Genomic DNA, 20,456 nt, shown 5'->3' on the forward strand with positions numbered 1-20,456 from the left:
TTATGTATATTGTAAAAATCAATAACTTACGTATTCTTTACAAAATTTTAGTTGTCTCCTTATATTAACTGAATTTTAACTAAAAATACAAAAGGAAACATCATTTTTGACCTAAAGAGTATTAAAAATTAAAAATACAAAACATTAAAAATATGTTTAAAAAAATAAAAAATTAAAACTTTAAAGATACTTCGAAATTTTGTTTACAGAAACTAGCTGTTGCAGACTTAATCTGGAAAGTTAAAGGCAAGTTGGTTTCACTATTAGGAAACACACACACAATACTAATTTTGTCGTTCCACCCTAATATGCAATACTTTTGGAACATTTTTTACGTAACAGTCTATACCTATTTATAATATTGCGTTAACAATGAAATATAAATAATTTCTTCCAAAGACAATGGCAATTTACTATATTAATACTTACAAGTAATAATTAAATTAATTCTTAAAGTTAATTATTAAAGTAATACGTAATAGTCGTATAACTTTGAAGATTAATAATAATCACTAAATTTAGTTCGAAGGTTCATAACTCGAAATAAGTTTAAAAAAGGCAAATGGAAATTGTTTTTGTGTCAACCTGATATAATATTGTTTTCTTTACAATATAATAATAAGTATTATACTATAATATTGTTTCGATATACGTATCTGCCTGACGGTAATGCAACTATTAGTATTTTACTGGTTTAAGGAATTTTTCCTTTTCATCGTATCGATAATTATCACAAATAAAAGTATCGACATCAGTGCACCTTCTGTGCGTTATCTAGGCATAATGCCATCTTGTCTTCCAGTCATGTGGAAGTACCTTGAATTGACGTTTGTAAATATATATGGCGCTTCCTCGTTCGGACACAGAACTGTTTCGAATATTTCAGGCAGTCCGTGGTTCGTTTTGTTTCCAACTGGTTCAAGCATATTGTTCCATAAAAGATTCGCCCCTAAAAAAATTTGAAAAAGTAAAATCACAGAATAACATCTCATCAATTAATAATGATTGATTTTATAAGAAACACTAAATAAAAGTTATATAATAATTCAAGGAACTAACATTGTTCAGTAAATCCATATACATTCGTATTACAGTTTTTTTTGTATATTAATACATTGCGAATGTCCAGGAAAATTCATGTTCTATACAAATCTAAGTACATATACATATAATGATCCACAGATACGAAATTAAATAGACATGCCTTTCCTCTTTAATGTGTAACAAATTAATAATAAAATACAAAACATTATTCAGTATTAAAATTATTATTTCATGCTTTACACATACATATCTTATGTAAATGCATAAAACTCGCAGCACAGATTCAGGATATGTTAAATACAGACCACTCACGCGAAGTGGGACCTTGTTTCTGATAGAATGCAGTTTTAACGCCTGACGATATGCAGCCCATTGTACACGTATGTATAAAAATCTTATACAAAGATAGCTGCATGGCCTCGTCTGTTATTCTTACCCTGATAATTGAGCCGTTTTTTAAAAAGTGGTATAGGGCCACTTTTATTTACTTGGAGCAATTTTAGATTTCGCAATTTACCCTCTTTAAAAATAATATTAAACACTAATAAGCTTGTTTCGTTCTTTTAATATCTGGACACGTTTAATTTTATTATATGACCATTCTTATAAATACTCTCCTAATAAAACAGTGTTTTTGTTAACCGTGAATGGACTTACATTACTTTCAAAAATAATAAAGTGACAAGACACGTGACCAATACCGAAATCAAATTTATAGTTCAATTCAAGTATACTTGTCTGAAATGTAATTCTAAAATATACAAAATAATAATTATAATAAAAACATGTTATTGAATGTACAAATATATTCATTCGATATACATTTTTGAGAATTTTATTATACATATTTTAATAGAAGAACAATCTGAAGGAAATGAAAGTACAATCGTAACGATAAACAATATTAATAACTATTAATCATAGTTTATTCATTTTGCTTTGCAGAAACTGTCAAATAAATTGAGTCATTGTTACAAATGGAACTAAAAAAAGTGTAATTGCATTTTTCAGATGCATCGATGTATAAGAAGTGCATAAAACTGATATAGGAATAAGTAGTGTGATATTATTTTTCATTTTTATTTTTGCGACAAATCACTCACATATATCCTACAAAAAATCATTGATCTTGAACTCATCATACCTCAGACATACCCGAGTCCTGAGTACCTATGTTCATTTTTTTGAAGAAATATTTTTAAATATTGATATTTATAATTACCGTTTTGTGGACTTCACAACCAATTATTTTTATCTATACAATCTAATTTTAAGCTATGATTCTGTCCACCAAATCGCCATCTTTCTGCCACAACTTTGTCTTCGAAAAAACAATGATCAACGGAATAAGCAATAAAAACATTACTGACAGCATGTTTGCATGTTTGAGTGAATAAATCAATTGTTTCATGTAAGACAGGTTGAATCTGCCGCCCATTAACAGTAGATTCTTCAACAGTCACCTCATATATATTTCATCAAATACTACTTTAAACTTTCATCTCTGCACGTGGGGTTTAATAGACCCCAGCCATCTTTAAACGTTCCGAATATTGTTTCCATCGTGCGAATTTTGTGCTTTCGCATAATTGAGTTTATGTTGTTAAGTTATAAGCATTGAGATGATTCTAATTTTCGTTAATTAGAAAGTACTATTTTATGTTAAGTCTTGTTTTCAGAATTTAAAAATGAAAATAATATATTACGTTTTATTTTTAATTTAGGAAACATAACTGTATATATCGATTATAACAGACGTCCACAATAATAATAATATAGCTTATAGACGTTTTTCATGTATAGTGTGACAAATCCCACGTGGCTGATCATGTGATTGTAAGGCACGTGACTAATCAAAGGTTAATAAGATGCTGGATGTCGACTGATAATTTTGTATTGTTATTTTTCCGCATAACATTTCCTGTCTACGTACAACATGCGAAATGAAATTGTTCATCAGTTTTTATCGCACATTTTGTTTGACGAACAAATGTCAGGTGACGTGTGTAGAATGATTGCTCTATTACAGACCCTTTTAATTTTATCTAGTTTTATTACGAAACGACAAGCAAATTATCTGTATTTCTCGTTAATTTACTAATGATAAATAGATGGCGGATATTTATGCAAAATGCTGATTTCATGTTTCGTATTAAACAGAAGGTAAAAGTTGATATCATTATTTAAGGTGTCTATTTATTTAAAAAAAATGAAGTATAAATATTATCAGTCTTCACTGAAATTTGTAAATTATTTGATTTTGTACATTTGTGTACGGTAAAAATATGTAAAATCTACAAACAATTGTAAATATTCCATACAAAATAAATGTATGCAATTTGGTTAAAAAGACGCTACATATACGGTTAAATATAGATAGTATTCGGATGTATAATTTATATTATTATTATTGTTAATTATTTTCTTACCCAATGCGTGGCCCTTTTGGCTAAAGTGAAAGCAATCGTATGTGACCAAGTTGGGGTCGATTGGCGATGCTCTATTTGGATCCGCGTTTGGAGCATTAAACAATTTAATAAATGGTTGCAGGACCACTGTAAAATCTGCCGATTTGTCGTATCTGAAATATTGATACCATGTTTTCTCTCGTAATTAAAAATGAGACTATTAACTATTTCAAATGAAATTCTTATATGTATATCATATTTCTGTGTTCATGGTTCGCAAAAGAAGTTTTGCATTTACTGTAATTTCAGCAGGTCACAGGCCGAAGTGATTAACTTCATTTTTTGAATTTTTTTCAAATTTGAATGCCAAAGCACTTGATTGGTGCTTAACTTTTTATATTTTCTATTTTTCTATTTTTGTGGATTTAATCACTTGGGCAAATGGATGAATCATTTAACACGTATCATACCTTCCTGAATGTATCAGGCTTTCCACTGCTTGTTGATAAAGATGCGACATTTTGGAGGCTGTATTGCTCGGCTGACTGCCCTTGTGCATGCAAGCACAGTAGAGGGGATGCAAAATGTTGCACATGGCGCTTCGAGGCACTCTTATGGAGACTGTAACATCTGAACAAAAAATAACGATACTTCATATGTTTCATCACTATATGTACTTTTATAAATAATCTTATTTACTCAGATGTTTTACAATTTTTTAAATGTTTATTTTATAATTCGTGTTCTGCATACTGTGTTTATACTCTGTCACGTATACTGAAGAATGTTATAAAAACTATTTTACACTATGAATTATAAATATGTTTACAAGCACATAAAGTATATTGTTCATTTGTGTTAAAGATAGATTCCGTAACAATAAAATCATATAACATTTTTGATACTGAAGTAGTTTCCAAACAAAGAAAGTATAATTTCGTATTGAAAATTGATATTTTTCAAATTTTAATTCACAAGAATAAATTCAACATAATATGAAGTGTATAAAACGACGAAAGAAGTGTAATGAAATTTGAAAACTTATAACCGACCCCCGTGGTTCCGTATTAGAACAATAATGAACATATTTTATTAATTGATTTTAGTTCTTGTATACGAATTTCATAGTTAGTAAATAAAATAAAATTACAAGTTCTAACTAGAAAGAAGCTCGTTTATTGTTATGAATTAATCGATATTAAAAATTTGCTTAAGTCGATCGCAAGGAGTTAAATTGTGAAAAAATTGTGACACTCTTTAATTAATTACCTATAACTGGCACAAGGTTAACTAGTGTACGAGGTAGAGCGATTTTTAAAAAGTCCAATGCCCTTCGTATATGAAGAGCGTAACGAACCGGTGAAAACTTTGCAGGACTGTAGCACTGCGCAGAGCATATGTCGTTCGCACCGAAAAAGATAGTGATGAGCTGAAAAATGTAAAAATATTTTGCTCAATTTATTCTTCGACGAACATACGTGAATTAGTAAATTAGTAATAGTCGCCAAAGTAAGTACGATACAGTGAAAAGCTATATTTTTTCTTGTACATACGATAGGTTCCAGATTTTAAATTAATTAAATAAACATTAAGTCTGTTCTGATTTCTATTCAAATATTGCAAAATAAGTTTTTACATATAAATAATATATAATAATTCATTAAATACTAATAATCCATGAAATCTGATCTTGATTTTTAATTGAATGTGGCAACACGTTTTTAATCCATTTTTATTACTACAAGCTTTTGTACACGACAGCTTGTACAGAATTAAGCTAACATTTGTTAAAATCTAAATATGTTTAATTCAGGATACCTTCCATTGTCGTTTAACGTCGACTTTAGGATCGCTTTTGATCCGTTGGACGAGAATTCGAGCCTGCTGCAATGCGTCTTCTGTAGCTGCGACTGGAAAGGCGATATTTAGTTTCGCCTTCGTAGAAATAAATTCTCCTGTACCCGTCGAATACCCGGTTAAGTTGGGATTGAATACCTGTTGCAACAATCCAAAATAATAGTTTTAAATGATTCTGTAGGTTCTTGAAATAGAAGTAAAAGTACCTAATTAGCATTTTATAAGTCACGTAAATATCGTAAAAAAGATATTAATAATGAGATTAGTACGGGTATTTGTTTTTTTTTTAAAAAAAAGTTTCATGGTAAAAAAACTTATGAGCTGTAACATGCACCTCGAATTGTTTCGCGATGGCTACAATATCCCATAAAGTAATTGATCTACTGACATGAAATTTTATATACAAAAATGTACCATTTTTTAAATGCCAAAATTATAAAATATTACTTTGGAAAAACGAACTAAAGATAGAAATGAGCTAAAATTTGTTACGAAGCCATTTGTTACGAATGATCATTGCGTGGGTTACAAAAACAAGTTTATGGATTATAAGCGACACTAAACTTGACATGCACAATCCTTCAGGAGTGTTATTGTTGTGACAGTCATGAAAAAAATCAAGACTTACTCATCAGTTTATATCTTTTTTAACCCTCCGTGACCCCCTTAGGTCTTTTATGGCACAAGCGCGCTCAAGTATCTCCGAAACGAAAGGACTGTTATTAAAAAAACCTTTTAACATTCAATTTTTAAAATTATTGAACTCAGGAAAGTATCCCTGATTGGTTGCAGATATTTGGAAGCCTATAAGATAAAAATAATAGGTCTGGACATAAAAGACCCAGTGGCATAACGGAAGCAATAAAAGTAACGGGGGTCACGGAGGGTTACTATTAAATTTTTACACATAATTACCGAAGCCAAAAAATGTATGAGTCAATTGAAGGTTACAGCTTAACGGATATTTTGACTTTTCAGAAACAAAGTCACAAATATCACCTATATTTGATCCCACAAAGAGATCCTCTTAACACTAAAACTACCAAAGCAGTCAGAATGACTGGTTCGTAAACTCTTATAAAAATAATTAAAATGTCATAACAGTGTATTTTATGAGATTCTTCTCCAGTTTTACCGTAATATATAATCGAAGAAATTAGTCAATTTACCGATTTGCGTATTTTCAATACACTGTCCCTTTTACCAACGTGATATACATAGAAATACGTTCCCCTTCCGTAGTTCTAGAGTTAAAAAAATGGTACTCTGTGAATTAAAGTTTAGAAACGAGTTCGTCTAACAAGGAAATAATTAATGTCGAACGGTAAGACGAGCATGTTACGGTCGTTAAGTCATATTATTTCGCTTAAGTTGATTCGACGAAGGCCACACGTTTAATACACTTAGTACCTTCAGTAGATTAGGAACGGTTAAGAACCGTCTCCAATCACCTTGACCACCTACACACCAGCTAACTCCGCGAGCTTCTATGAATGTTCCAATTGCGAATTCTTCTAAAGCTCCGCTTCCGGCGACCAACGAATCGCCTAGACCGCCGACAACATCTATGTCGCCAGGTCTCAACTGATGCACGCTCTCAGGGGCAGACAGAGATCTGAAAACAAAAATCAGTATCGTTCAATTTGTTTTGGAAACTATAACATTGAACTATTGAACTTGTAGCACGGACTTGGATCAGAGATGAAACACAAGATAGATATAACATCATTATTTATTCGTCTACACAGGGTGTTCCGCTTAAAACAAACCACCAAAATATCTTCTCTATCTGTTATCATACGAGAAATGTTTTTTACGTAATTTCAATGGTTTCAAGAGACGAACCAGATGGGGGAAAAATTATATAAGTGAGTTTAAAATTTTTAAAGTACATTTTGTATAAGTTTAAAATTTTTAGAGTTCAAGGTCATTTCAAGGTCGTACTATTATAGATGGATAAATGCATGACAATGTTTACTATAACATACAGCACGCCATCCGATTCGTCTCATGAAATCATTTAAATTACGTAAAAAATATTTCTCATGGAGAAGATATTTTTATATACATCCTGTATATTTGTGTTGAAAAAGCACGAGAAACTTTGTCGAGTAATACAGGGTAGACCATTTAAATGGGATCATCGAGATATCTCCGTTATTTATGATCTTATGAAAAATAGGTCGAAGTTACACGATTTAAAACTGCATATCGGCATATGTAATGATGGAAAAAAATTTGTTCTCGAGGTCATTTTGTCATGTGACTTTCAGGTCGTCGCTTTTTTTTTAAACGAAACGACGTACTTTTTCTCATATTCTTACAGAAGAAGGAAAAATGAAAAATTTAATCATCTCGACAATGTATTGTTTTGTCTATCTGAGTTCAGGATGTTCACATTTTTAATTTGTACTGAAGCAATAATGCAGACTCTTAATGTCTTATTAATGTGCATTTTCTATTTCCGTAATTGAAGCACATGCTGCAGTACGATCTTGCCTCATAATAAACATACGCTTGAGTAGGAATTCATGAATGGTAGAAGGTAGACGCATGTTAGATATGGGGTGTCAACTCAATAACACAGGTAGGATAAGTGTCAATGCAATAAAAGTAATGTACGAGGAATGTTCAATAAAGAACATGACATAATGTTGTCAATAATTTATTATCAAAGTTTACACATTCAATCATGTGTCTCCTTCAAAATACTCCCCAGTCAATGCAATGCACTTGTCGAATGCAACGCATTGCGAATGATCTCACAATCTTTTAAGCTTATAGTGTAGGGTGTGGTTTATGTGTATTACGAATTCGAGAAAATATACGTACACAGAATATTATATTAATTTACACCACGAAAGTAGTTAACTCTAATAAAATTTAAACATCAAATTGATCTTAAACTGATATTTGATATTCCAATCTGCACTTTTGTAAACACCGAAATTTCCATACCAGGTAAACTGAACTTTTATTACACTTCTATTCGCTAGCTCAGTTGTCAACTTTTTATAAGTTATTTACTGAAAATGACAGATTAATGTTGCTTTATCCAACCTCTACTCTCCGAATTCCATCTCCGTTGCTACTCTTGGAAGACGTGTAAAAAGACATCCTTTGACAATCGCTTTAGAATCACCTCTAAAGCTTTCACTGTGATTAAGGCCATGGTCATCACCTTCTTCGATTACAAGGGGATGGTGTACACTCAGACATACTACAGTCACCGCCGAGTATTATAAAAACGTTCGGGGTCAGTTAATGAAGGACCACACACCGAAAAAAAAGAAGGGAACTTGTTGGAAAGTGGAAGCTCCATCAGTACAACGCCAGGCCTTATGTCTCTCAAGACAAGTAACCGAGTTTCTTACCAAAAATGGCATCTTCACGGAATCTCACCCGCTTTACAGCCCTGACCTGGCCCCTTGCGATTTCTTTCTTCACTCGACGGCCAAAAAGGACCTTAACCCCTTGCCTTATAACATTCAAGCAGACTCGTAGCGGCGATATCAAAATGGATTCAACAAACATAAATATTATTCGTTTTCTTGGAGTTAAAGAGAAATACTAGTTTGATGATATTAATATTTGACGTGTAGAGTAAATGTAGAATAAGGATAAGTGCAAGAATTCCTTTTGTTTCTGGGAAACTGTCGACGATAAAGTAATTCATGAAACTGCAGACATCAAGAAAATCATAGGGCACGGGTTAAAGGACGCTGATTTGACAATGAAATTCAGACCGTGAAAGCTTCAGAGGCGATTCGGAAGCGATTGTCAAAGGATGGTTTTTTGCACGTCGTCCAGGAATGACAACGGAGATGGGATAAGTGCATTGCACCGGTTGGGAAGTATTTTGAAGGAAACAAAAGTTTGAATGTGTAAAATTTCGTAATAAATTATTGACAGCATTAGTACCAATCTTTATTAAATATCCCTCGTATATTGTTACGAAAATTGTCCGAAAACCCAGTAGAAAGTCAAGGTTAAAAAAAATTAAGGTCTGATTTTTATAAACGCACCATTTTACACCAAATCGATCACTGTTTTAATACAACATTAGGGACTTTCATGGAATACAAATATGATGTAATTGGAATAAAATTAAGGTCGGGTTAAGTAATCATTTTCTCAGTCCCTAATTTCTTTGAAAAGTACACGTCATGTACTTTTCAAAGAAATTCAAAGAATTTCAAGAAAATTTACAATGGCAGCAATATATTATTTAAATTCTCACATACCTTCCGAATGTTACGTTGCAAGGGAATGGAAAATGATCTGGAACTTGTGGTTGATTCCTTATTCCACTGTACATTATTGGATAATTGATCCCCTTTGTGTCAATCTCATCCTAAAATAATAATACCTCGTTTTATCATTTATAAACGACCTAGATTATAAATAAATCTTTGTTTAAGTAAATTGAAAATTGTGTTATGCTTTATAAATAATTATTTAATACATTTGATAATCAGTTAGTAACGCTTATTATATGTCTACGAGCGTAGAATATACTACTGTGGATTTTTATTCTATCTATGTATATACACTAGTATCTACTATAGGTGTAACAATTAATATTCTTATACAGGGTGAACCGTGTAACTTGTACAGCGCTATTATTTTCATTATTAGTGTACTAACTGTCAACTTAAACAATTATTCATACATCTCAGAAATTATTACTTTAGCCAGTCATATACAGCTATGCATAGAAGCATCTGCCCTCTCCATACATACAGTATATTTGAAAGATTTAATTAATATTACAGTTAAAATTAACAATTATAATTTATATTAGTATAAACATTGATTAATATTCTTTAAGATGCATTCAACTGAGACATTATGTGCAGTTTATTATTAAAAGTATTATTATTTTTTAAAATAGCAAAAAACGCCTTTACTAAGTTTCACAAAAATCTAGTTTAATCTATATATCTATAACAAAATAATACTTTCGCAGCCGTCGACGTAGTTTTATAGAATTACCTTAAAATATGTAATCACTTACCACCAGGACGTGGTTTTACGTCATTTTAAAATCTATAATCAGTTGCGGTTGACGCAGTTCTATGTCATTTTAAAATTTATAACTGGTTGCTATTTTATATTTATAGAGAAGCAAGTGACTTTATAATTTGTATTTATGATTGCAGCAGCTATCTAATAATAAATTGATTTCAATATCATTAAAATCAGCATTTAAACGGAGTTAAGAATAGTTTTAATTCGAAATCAAAGAATTTTGTTTACGTGTACTTTAGCACAAAATACAGAAAGCTTAGAAAAATACGTTGCTCTTCTCTCGTTTCCAAAGTATGTATAGGTGACACATCCTTATTCATTTCCCAGTCCTATAGGATTCTTTTAAGTAAGGGCAAACATACAATAAATTATTGTGCAAAAAAAGAGTATTACTTTTATTTTTTCTGTGTATGTAGTTCATTATTTTGTTAAAAATATATTCAAATGTGTTTGGATTTGTATAATATAATATATATGGATTTTTTATAATATAGGTACACATAAATTTCGTTGAATGCACCATTATGTTTCAGTAATCATAAAGTAAAGAAAAAACAAAGTTTGGTAGGTTTAGTGTTAAAGTAACATTTTCCTACACAACATTATTTTGTATTGCGGAGATTTAAGGTTCTTCTTGAAAATCATGAAACTTTCAAAGCCTGTCTTTTTCCGGTATCGGCGATACCACGTCCGGTACACCAGCGTGTTTCGTCACGATTTCATCCTTTATCGAACGCCGATGAACACGATTTTAGCACACGACGCACGTCGCGTCGTCGCTTTTGCTTTCTTTCATTTACATTCTATGATGCCCTGGCTTAAATGCCATCAGGTATAAATAAATAAATAGTGTACTCACGCAACCATGCAACAAATATTCGCTTCGAAATAATATTAACATCACCAGTAGGATTTCAGATTACATCGAATTATAAATTTTGTTGTTAGTTTCGATTTCTTATATCACACGTACAAGGTTTTCTTGAAACTATATACAGTGGGTAAAAAAAGGATTCGCACACCTTTTAAAACAGTTTACTTTTAAGACAGATGATATAGTATTTGACGAAGGTACCTTACGTACTTCATTCCATGGTATTGTAAGTGTTTATTTTATTTTCTTTGTAACATCGTTGTCAATTTAATGTAAAATATTATATTTAATATATTAATATTTACCGAATCATTGCGGATACATAGAAATGATACTGAGTCATGCATTAAAAAAATTGTTTAAATTGCATTCAATGAAAGTTTTTGTTTCTCTTTGCACGATGCATAACCATGGTTAATTGTATACGAATTATCTGTCTACTATTGCTCCTGTAAAATCCGAACTATACAATACGGCTGACGATTAAAAGGTTACAATATTCAACTGCGTACAACTACAAACTAAAAATAATAGGATCGGTATTTGTTTGGACTTATGATGGTGATATTTACTGTCTACTTCAGAGTTTTCATTTTAGAAGAAATACGATTTTTCATATTAAAATTTTATTCAAATACTGCATAGGCTTTTCCTTGGCTCTATACGTTTTTCTCGAAGTATTTTGGATTTTTTGAAATTTTTATGTAAATATTTGAAATTGATTAGTCTAATGATAAATTATTTTACTAGATTACATATAGGTTTCAAATAATTTTATATTAACTCCTTCTGTGAAACAAATGAATTTTTTTTCTAAATAATATTTTTATTTTTAATAATTGTTTGTCTTATTATATTGATTCTATTACTTTCTAAAACTAATTCTTCGAATAACTCCAGAAAATATTATTTATACGGTGACTACCAGACTTCCATACATATAAATTGTTTCATTGTAGAAAGAAGTATTTCCGGTGTTTTTGATACGATTTTCAGTGTTATAAGATCAAATTGAACTTCATTATCTATTGAATTCTATGGCATTATTTGAAGGAGTCAAATTAAATGAAATGTTACTAAGAAATCATTTATTTTGTGCAAGTTTATAATGATGGTATGTGCCCTGGCTATTTTTGTTGTATAAATGTCAATGCATTTGAAAGAATTCAGTAATTGTGATGTTACCTTGATTTTTTATGTTAGATAATTTATATCTCGTCCTAACTGTGTGTTTAGCCTGCCAAATTGACCGTTCATATAATTTTTTTTTAAAGTATTTAAGCAAAGGATTACGTCCCATTAAATTTTCTTCAAATGCATCTGGTCTTTTCAAGTCATGTACAAGGAAGAATACAAAAATTCGAGATTAAATTTTTTCGGTGTTTTGCTATTACATAGTTAACCCAGACTATCGATGCGCGTCTGTCAAAATGGGGCAACCGTTTGATCGAAGTCAGACCGAGGTCAGCCATTTTTTCGTGTCGACAGTCAAACGAAAAGAAAAGTTCTGGCCTTTCTCCAATTGTTCGGTATGCAAAGCACTTTTCCTTTCGACCGTCTAGTCGTCCTTCCGGTTTGACATAACACGGACAGTAATGTTACGTTAACGTGTCACGTTCCGTCTTATTATCAATTAGATCGATCGAAACAGTACTATAAAGCTTATCACGTTCAACAGTTGTTTAATGAATTACGCGAAAATTGATGCTGTCAAAACAGAGAATATTTGTGCAATTCTTTTTCATGACCTCCTGAATGATATTTCAAAAACAGACTTCCAACGTGCATTTCCATATGTATCTAAACGTTCCACATTGTGTGTGAACAAAGGAAAGATGTTTCTTAAGAATGAATATTAATAAAATTTCTTACACTCTCGTTGATTGCGAATGATCTCACAATCTTTTAAGCTTATAGTGTAGCGTGTGGTTTATGTGTGTTGCGAATTCGACAAAATATACATACACAGAATGTTATATTAATTAACACCACGAACCTAGTTAACTCTAATAAAATTTAAACATCAAATTAATCTTAAACTGATATGTGATACTCCAATCTGTACTTTTGTAAACGTCGAAATTTACTTACTAGCTAAACTTTACTTTAATTACACTTCTATTCGCTAACTCAGATGTCAACTTTTTATAAGCTACTTGTTGAAAATGACAGATTAATGCTCTGTTGCTTTATCTAATCTCTATTTTACAGTCTTAAAATACATCATCAATTTATACGCACAAATGACACAAGAAACAAACTCAGTATGTAACCCGAAAACAACATAATGACATTCATTGTTTTACCCTGTTCGCTACCTTACCCGCACCGCCCTTACACGTAAAACAGTTCAAATTCCCACAGCTCGCTATTTCCAACGAATTTCTGCACAAGTTAATTGATTGTTGTAACATGTGTTTTAAGTATAAACTACTAATATATATTGTATCATTAAGATACAACCAATCCATTGGTATCTCATACGGCGTTTACAACACTAAGGCATGATGGGGGGATACAAAAGGGGGGTAATTCTGAACACAGTGATATTGATTTGTTCCACGCATTGTCTATACATGATTTTCCGTCATTACTGTTTTTTCGGCACTAAATATGGTCAAAACAATCGAGAAAACATGGCATGGGCAAGGGGGGGGGGGGGAGTGAGTGAATATCAATATTTGCAGGATTACCCTGCGTCCCTATTTCTCCCATCGTTCCCTACAGAATAAGATTCCAGTAACAAAACTAGATATAGAAATGTTTATGTAGGTGAAAGTGGTCCACACCACTGAACCCATGTTCAGGTGGACCCAGATATCGTCATCTGTACTATTATCGAATTAATTACTATCGAAAGGATTTTTGTATCATCAAAAGAAGAGTAGAAGCTGATTTGAATGAATTATGTCCTTGAAAAGAAATTTAATATTTACTCAAATCATCGGAATAGATATTATCTTACTAATTGTAAGTTAACTTTATCCCGCAGATTTATTAAATTTGTTTGTTAATGCAACAGTAATACCTGGCAAACATTAATGATTCATTAGAAAAAGAAACGGTTTTCTCAATGGAAGATTTAAAGGTTAAGGAATTATAAACCATTCGGTTAACGGCACCGGAATCAACTGTCGAATCACGTTCAGTTCTTCGCATAGTTTCATTCCTCGCATGCTAAACCATTTTTTTTTCACCAACGATCTCTACGGGCAACTTTTCTATTCGTCAGCCGGGTTACCAAATTAGCTGACGATGATGAATTCGATTCGTCGGTGCATTAACTTTCACTTGCGTCGGAACATTCATAACCAAAAATGTAAACGGAAACTATAGTGATCATAATTGAAAGCTGCATAACAGAAAGAAACTTTTTTGAAAAATTAAAAAATTTAGTTATCTTTACTAGTATGTTATTATTAGGTATTAACGAATTTAATTACCTATCGCCGATGGTTCGAAATAATTACTAATTTCATCGGTAGTAATTTCAGAAGAAGCTTGAACCATATATTTTACTAGATTGAAACTTTTTGATTGACTTTCTAGATTAACCTATAAGTAATGTATAGACTGCTGTATACAGGGTGTTAATAAAAATGTGAGGCACATTCACAGGGTGGATTCTACACGCCAAACTAACAAGGACACTCAAACGTAACACTCAATTTTAATTGCCGTTTGGTACAGAGATAGTACTTCGAAAAATATCTGACAAGTAATTTTTTGTAGTTGCTGACAATCGTAACTAGTAGGTGAAAACAGCCCTTAAAGTTGTGGTTGAAAAATACATGTTTCTTAATATCTCGCAAACTGTTCGACTTAAAAAAAATATTTGCTTACAAAAATTGTGTGTCTTTTAATAATACAAATAACTGCTAAAGTAGTTTTTCGAAACATGAAAACAAAAAAATTATTCTTTAAACAAATTGGTATTTTGAAAAATTACTTGTGCAGTTACTGTTATAATTTAGAAACTCAGAATTTTTGTTAACAAAAATCTTCTCCAAATCGAATAGTTATATTAAGGAAAATGTATTTCTCGCCCACGACTGAGAGCTGTTTTCATCCACTGGATGTAAATGACAGCAGCTACACAAAAATACGTATCCAATATTTTTCAAAATACTATCTCTGTGCCACACGGAATTAAAATCGACGTGTTACACTTGAGTGATGTCCCTTGTAAGACGAAACTTAAGAATGACGAAATTGCGTTCGATGCTTCGTTTATAAGTTATTAATTGTTAAAAATACAAGCAAAATACACGTGAAATATGTCTGGTGCGGTGGGTTATACTACTTACAACAGTCGATACCCAGTTGATACACGGGATCGATTAATGATCTAATTAAATTTAGAATTAAATACAATCAACAAACTGTGTTTCTTTGCTCGAAATTTCTTATGTTAATAATACGAAATGCGTTAATAATCTCCTTATACATCTATATACAATATAGTTGTACTGTAAAAGTTGCAATAATTTCAACATTGCCTGCACCATAAATTGTTCTGAAAGTAGTTGTATTATACTTAATAGAGTTTTTAAAAATAGCTTTATTGATAATAATACCGAAGAAAAAAAGGTTTAAAAAATTCATCAATGAATCTCTTAAATTATAACTTTTAAGTTATATTGTTAAATAATGTATTGCTTTGTGGATCAGTAATTTTTTAAGTTATAATCAAAGGTATTATTCAGGTTGTGTTTTCAAGACTTATTGGGCACAGTGCACATACAGTGGCGAACAAAAGTATTGGCACAGGAGGTATTTCTATACATAATGTTAAATAAATATGAAAAGAACGCAGTTTCTTGTTTAATTCTTTTTTCAAATATAAGTCTGGAGTCCGAAGTTCAAATATATTACAAGTCATAAAAGTTAAATAGACCTGTAACAAAGAAAAAAAATAAAAAACCACATCGTGGCTCGTTTTCAGCGGAACAAAAGTATTGGCACACCTACGTTTTTTTAATATAATTTATTATATTGTAAGATCTAATATTTGGTATTTAAACCTTTTCTTCTAATAACTTCTTTTAATCGATTAGGCATTGAATTCACTAATTTTTTCGTTATCTCTGGGCCTATTTTATGTCATTCTTCTAAAATTGCTTGTTTGAACTGTTGTTTATTCACAATATGGGGTTTTTTTAAACTTCGAGCTAATTCGTTCCAAATATGCTCGATAGGAGTTAAATCCAGTGACTGTGGTGGAGTGGGTAACTTATGAGGTGTGCTGAAAACTATCCATTGTCGAACAATATAGGCGGTGTGCTTAGAGTCATGATTTTGTTGGATGTAATAGTCGTTTCCGAGATATAATTTATTCACGCTTTTCTTAAGATTCTGTTTTAAAATGTTTAAATAAACATATTTATCCATTATAGTATCAATAAACACAAGCTCTCCTAGGCCAGAAGAGCTCATGCATCCACATACTAGCACACCGCCACCCCCATGTTTGACCGTTTTACTGGTGTGCCTTTCATTTAATTCTGTGTTACACTGCCGCCATGCTTTAACTTGCCCATCCGATTGATAAATATTAAATTTGTTTTCATCCGAAAATAAAATTTTGTCCCAAAAGTTTAAATCTTTATTTACATACATTTTTGAATATTCTAATCGTTTTATTCTGTTCGTCTTACTAATGAGCGGTTTCTTTCTTGCGATTCTTGAATTATATCCGGCAGCTCTAAGAGTTCTACGGATAGTTATCGGATGAACTTTTACATTATTTTCATTTTCTAATTGTGCTGCTACTTCTGAAGAGGTAGTAGTAGGATTCTTCTTTATTGTGTTAATAATTTTTCTCTTCTCTCTAACGGTCAATGTTTGTAGCCGGCCACTTCTATCAGAATTTCTTAAATTTTCCGTGTTAGAAAATCGTTTAACGACACTTCTTATCGTAAAACGACTTCTATTTACTATTTTTGCAATAGCTGAGTAAGACTTTCCTTCTTTTGATAAATTCAATATTATTTTCCTTTCAGAAATTGTTGTCTCCTGCGATTTGCGACCCATTTTTGTGCGTTTTTGTTTTTACAACAATACTGGCAACAATTTATGATAAATGAACATCAAACTGAATCGTGGAACATTCGCGGGCATGACAGTCGTACAAACATTCGAAATATTTATTTCAAAATTCCCTAGAGACATGAAATTTTTATGTGTGCCAATACTTCTGTTCCGCTGCAAACGAGCCATGATATGATTTTTATTTTTTTTCTTTGTTATAGGTCTATTTAACTTTTATGACTTGTAATATATTTGAACTTCGGACTCCAGACTTATATTTGAAAAAAGGATTAAACAAGACATTGCGTTCATTTCATATTTATTTAACATTATGTATAGAAATACCTCCTGTGCCAATACTTTTGTTCGCCACTGTATGTATTGTTTTACTTTCTTTTAATTATGAAATTGTTTGTTTATTTCAATGGCAATATCTTTCAACCTCATAATCGAAAGCCTAATACTCTCTATTTAGCGATATTCCTCCATAAAAGCATATTATTAACTATTGCAGATTATAAATAAATTATTATTATTTAGTAATTGTTCTTTAACAAAAGTTTCGTACTACAATTATATCCCGTAGTAAGCTATACAACTGAGGAGAAGGTAATTCTGCATACCAAAACAAATTGAAAATGTAGAATACATTATATTTTCTGGTGTTTTGTTTTCGAGGAAATCTATTTTGATTTATACGTCTATTTATTTTCTAATAGTTATCTTCTTTATGTTTATAAATATTGTGTTTCAAACATGATGGAACACATATCACATTGCACGACCGACTGCGTTTATTCTAACATTAAGTAGAAATGTCGAGTAAAAGGCAGACACATTAGTCACTCATATGCTGATCAAGATGAAATTTTATACTCAATTTTCTCGTAAACAGAGCTCCATATGAAAAACATGTTGTCAAACATATTCAATTTAATTCTGTAGGAAAAATTGTTTCCACTGAAGATCAACTGAAAAGTCTTCCTAATTTGTTTATGTTGATTAGACATTTTTTACTCTTCTTGGTGAGTACTACAAGTCCTTAAAGTCTTACACCCTTTCCTTATCATACTGTGTAGAAAGTATTGTTAAGGATGTAATAAAAACACGTACACAAAAGTATTCAATATCAAGTCAATATTTGTTATAAACAAGATTAAGTGGTTTTTCTGTCCTTTCCACAAACACCGAAACTGCTTTAAATAAACTGTGTATAATGTCTCAAGTGAATGCTTTCCAAAACTAAATATATTTTAATCAACGTCTACACATATTATAAATTATAGTGGTAAATTTCAACTTTAACAAATATGTAAAATGTACCACACGAATGGAATGGGCGCATAATTCTATGAGTAACTGTAAGCCTCCTTACAAAGAATATGCCGTAGTAAAGAGGGTGTTCCGTCGTACAGGTAAATTGCTTCATAGCAGCAGCTATTATTTTATAACAAAACTCCAATTTAGCTATTCAATCTTCCGTAATAATGTACGCGTTTATTTCTTGTCCGTTTCATTTCAATAGCGTACTCTTTTAATCTTTTCGACCCATATACAATAGACGAAGGTTCCAACATTTGGTCACCAGCCGATCCCAGTCGCGTTGTACCACCGAGGGGAAGAACAATATCGCCATAAACTTCTACCGTTGGGTGATTCCCGCAACCTCGGCGCAGTCAAGCCAAACTTGGCCACGTGATTTTAATTATTTGCAGGCGTACGTTTTTTCCCGAAGGAACCTTTTCCTCCACCACGAACCTCGGGAAATCCGAGGTATATCCCTACTCCTTCAGAGTTCAACCAATAGGAATTCGTGTTTTTCGGAAACGTTCTTGACAAAGTTGACAAAGCATATCGCCAACGAGGGTGAAGTGCGACGTCAGAAGCGCGCCCGAACTTTTGTAAATAGCAGACTCAAAGTAAAATTCACCCGGTGAACATCACACATACACGCACACAAACACACAATATTGTAAATACAGTCATTAAAAACCAATCAAAGTGTGCTTTATTTTTGGTTTCACTTCTAAGGATCGTGTAACGGTTCGGCGATTAAGTGCGAGCATTGCGCGACCTAACAGAGGGTTAGAACTTCGAAGTCGATTTAACCCTCAGACTGCACCCCACCTCAGCATACGTAAACATCACACTAGAATGAATTCGGATTTTGAATTTTCTATGACTAAGAACTTGAAAGAATCTAAAATCAAATTGAATTCATAACATATTCTTTAGGGTAACATTTCTTCAGATGTTCAATGGTAATAATTGGAAAAGTGAGAAATACTTTTTTATCGTAATGGAAGGAAACTGTTATGCTGTTATGCTAGTGTGGTGTCTGAGGGTTAACAAATGCAAATTCTTCAAAAATTATAGTAATCCTTACCCAAAAGACTCACCCTTCCCGAATGAAACACGTTCCGTAGCAAGTCAGTGAAACTACTTGTCACAGCTGATGATGATAAAACCGCTATCAGCAAGAAATGCGCCTCTTTCATCCCCATAGTTCTCCGAAACCTCTTCCGCGTCAAATGGGTTCAAGAGCCTCACGATCGAAAAACTTCACTTCCGTAAAACTTTTTTCGGTCGTTAACCAGCCTTTTTTCTCATGCTCCTTAAAGATTTATTATTCCTCGGGATATACATACATCAGCGAAGAAAACTTTCTCCTCTTCTTTCGTATCGATGTCCTCGCGCTTCGAAAAGTTCGAACGTGAGCTTTTTTCACGAGTGTCCCGGATCCTTTCGATTCACCAGATCACTCAACTTATCTGTTCGTGTACACGCAAGTGTATGCGAAATAAATGTCAAACAAAAGTTACGAAATTCACAGAAAAATTTACACTGTTCAAAAGTAAGTTTCGAACGGCGATTATACTTCTTTGGCGTGTATAACTGAATAAAAATATGGATGTTAATTTACACTTTTTAAATTTGTTTTTGGATATAAATCATATAATTCGAACTTAATTTTTACGAAACTATGTATTTTTATCGATGTAATTTTTGGAAACGAGTCCAATAAATTACAGCTCGATATGATTCAAAGTTAATCCAAGTCACGGGATATAATTATCAACGAACCCATCAGATACTGAAAATTAGTTAGACTAGTGTTTCATACCTACTATATGGATTTTCAGTTATCAATTGAGAAGGAAGAAGCGTGACAGAACTGGTGGAATTGAAATTTTTTAACGAATCAATCACAA

The 20,456-nt window shown here is 31.9% G+C and overlaps 1 protein-coding gene across 1 annotated transcript; it reads right to left on the reverse strand.

Annotated features, from left to right (window-relative positions):
- Nucleotides 1-770: 770 nt before the first annotated feature.
- Nucleotides 771-19,763, reverse strand: LOC107191943 (phospholipase B1, membrane-associated-like). Its single transcript, XM_015581095.1, has 8 exons — nucleotides 19,644-19,763; nucleotides 9,554-9,663; nucleotides 6,720-6,924; nucleotides 5,271-5,447; nucleotides 4,722-4,881; nucleotides 3,923-4,082; nucleotides 3,474-3,625; nucleotides 771-949 (listed from the first exon to the last, which is right to left on the reverse strand). The coding sequence occupies exons 1-8, from the start codon at nucleotides 19,746-19,748 to the stop codon at nucleotides 771-773; spliced, it is 1,248 nt and encodes a 415-aa protein (XP_015436581.1). The 5' UTR covers nucleotides 19,749-19,763.
- Between the last annotated feature and the right edge of the window lie 693 nt (nucleotides 19,764-20,456).

Source organism: Dufourea novaeangliae, unplaced genomic scaffold, assembly GCF_001272555.1.
Source record: "Dufourea novaeangliae isolate 0120121106 unplaced genomic scaffold, ASM127255v1 scaffold248, whole genome shotgun sequence".
Classification (NCBI taxonomy): Eukaryota; Metazoa; Arthropoda; class Insecta; order Hymenoptera; family Halictidae; genus Dufourea; species Dufourea novaeangliae.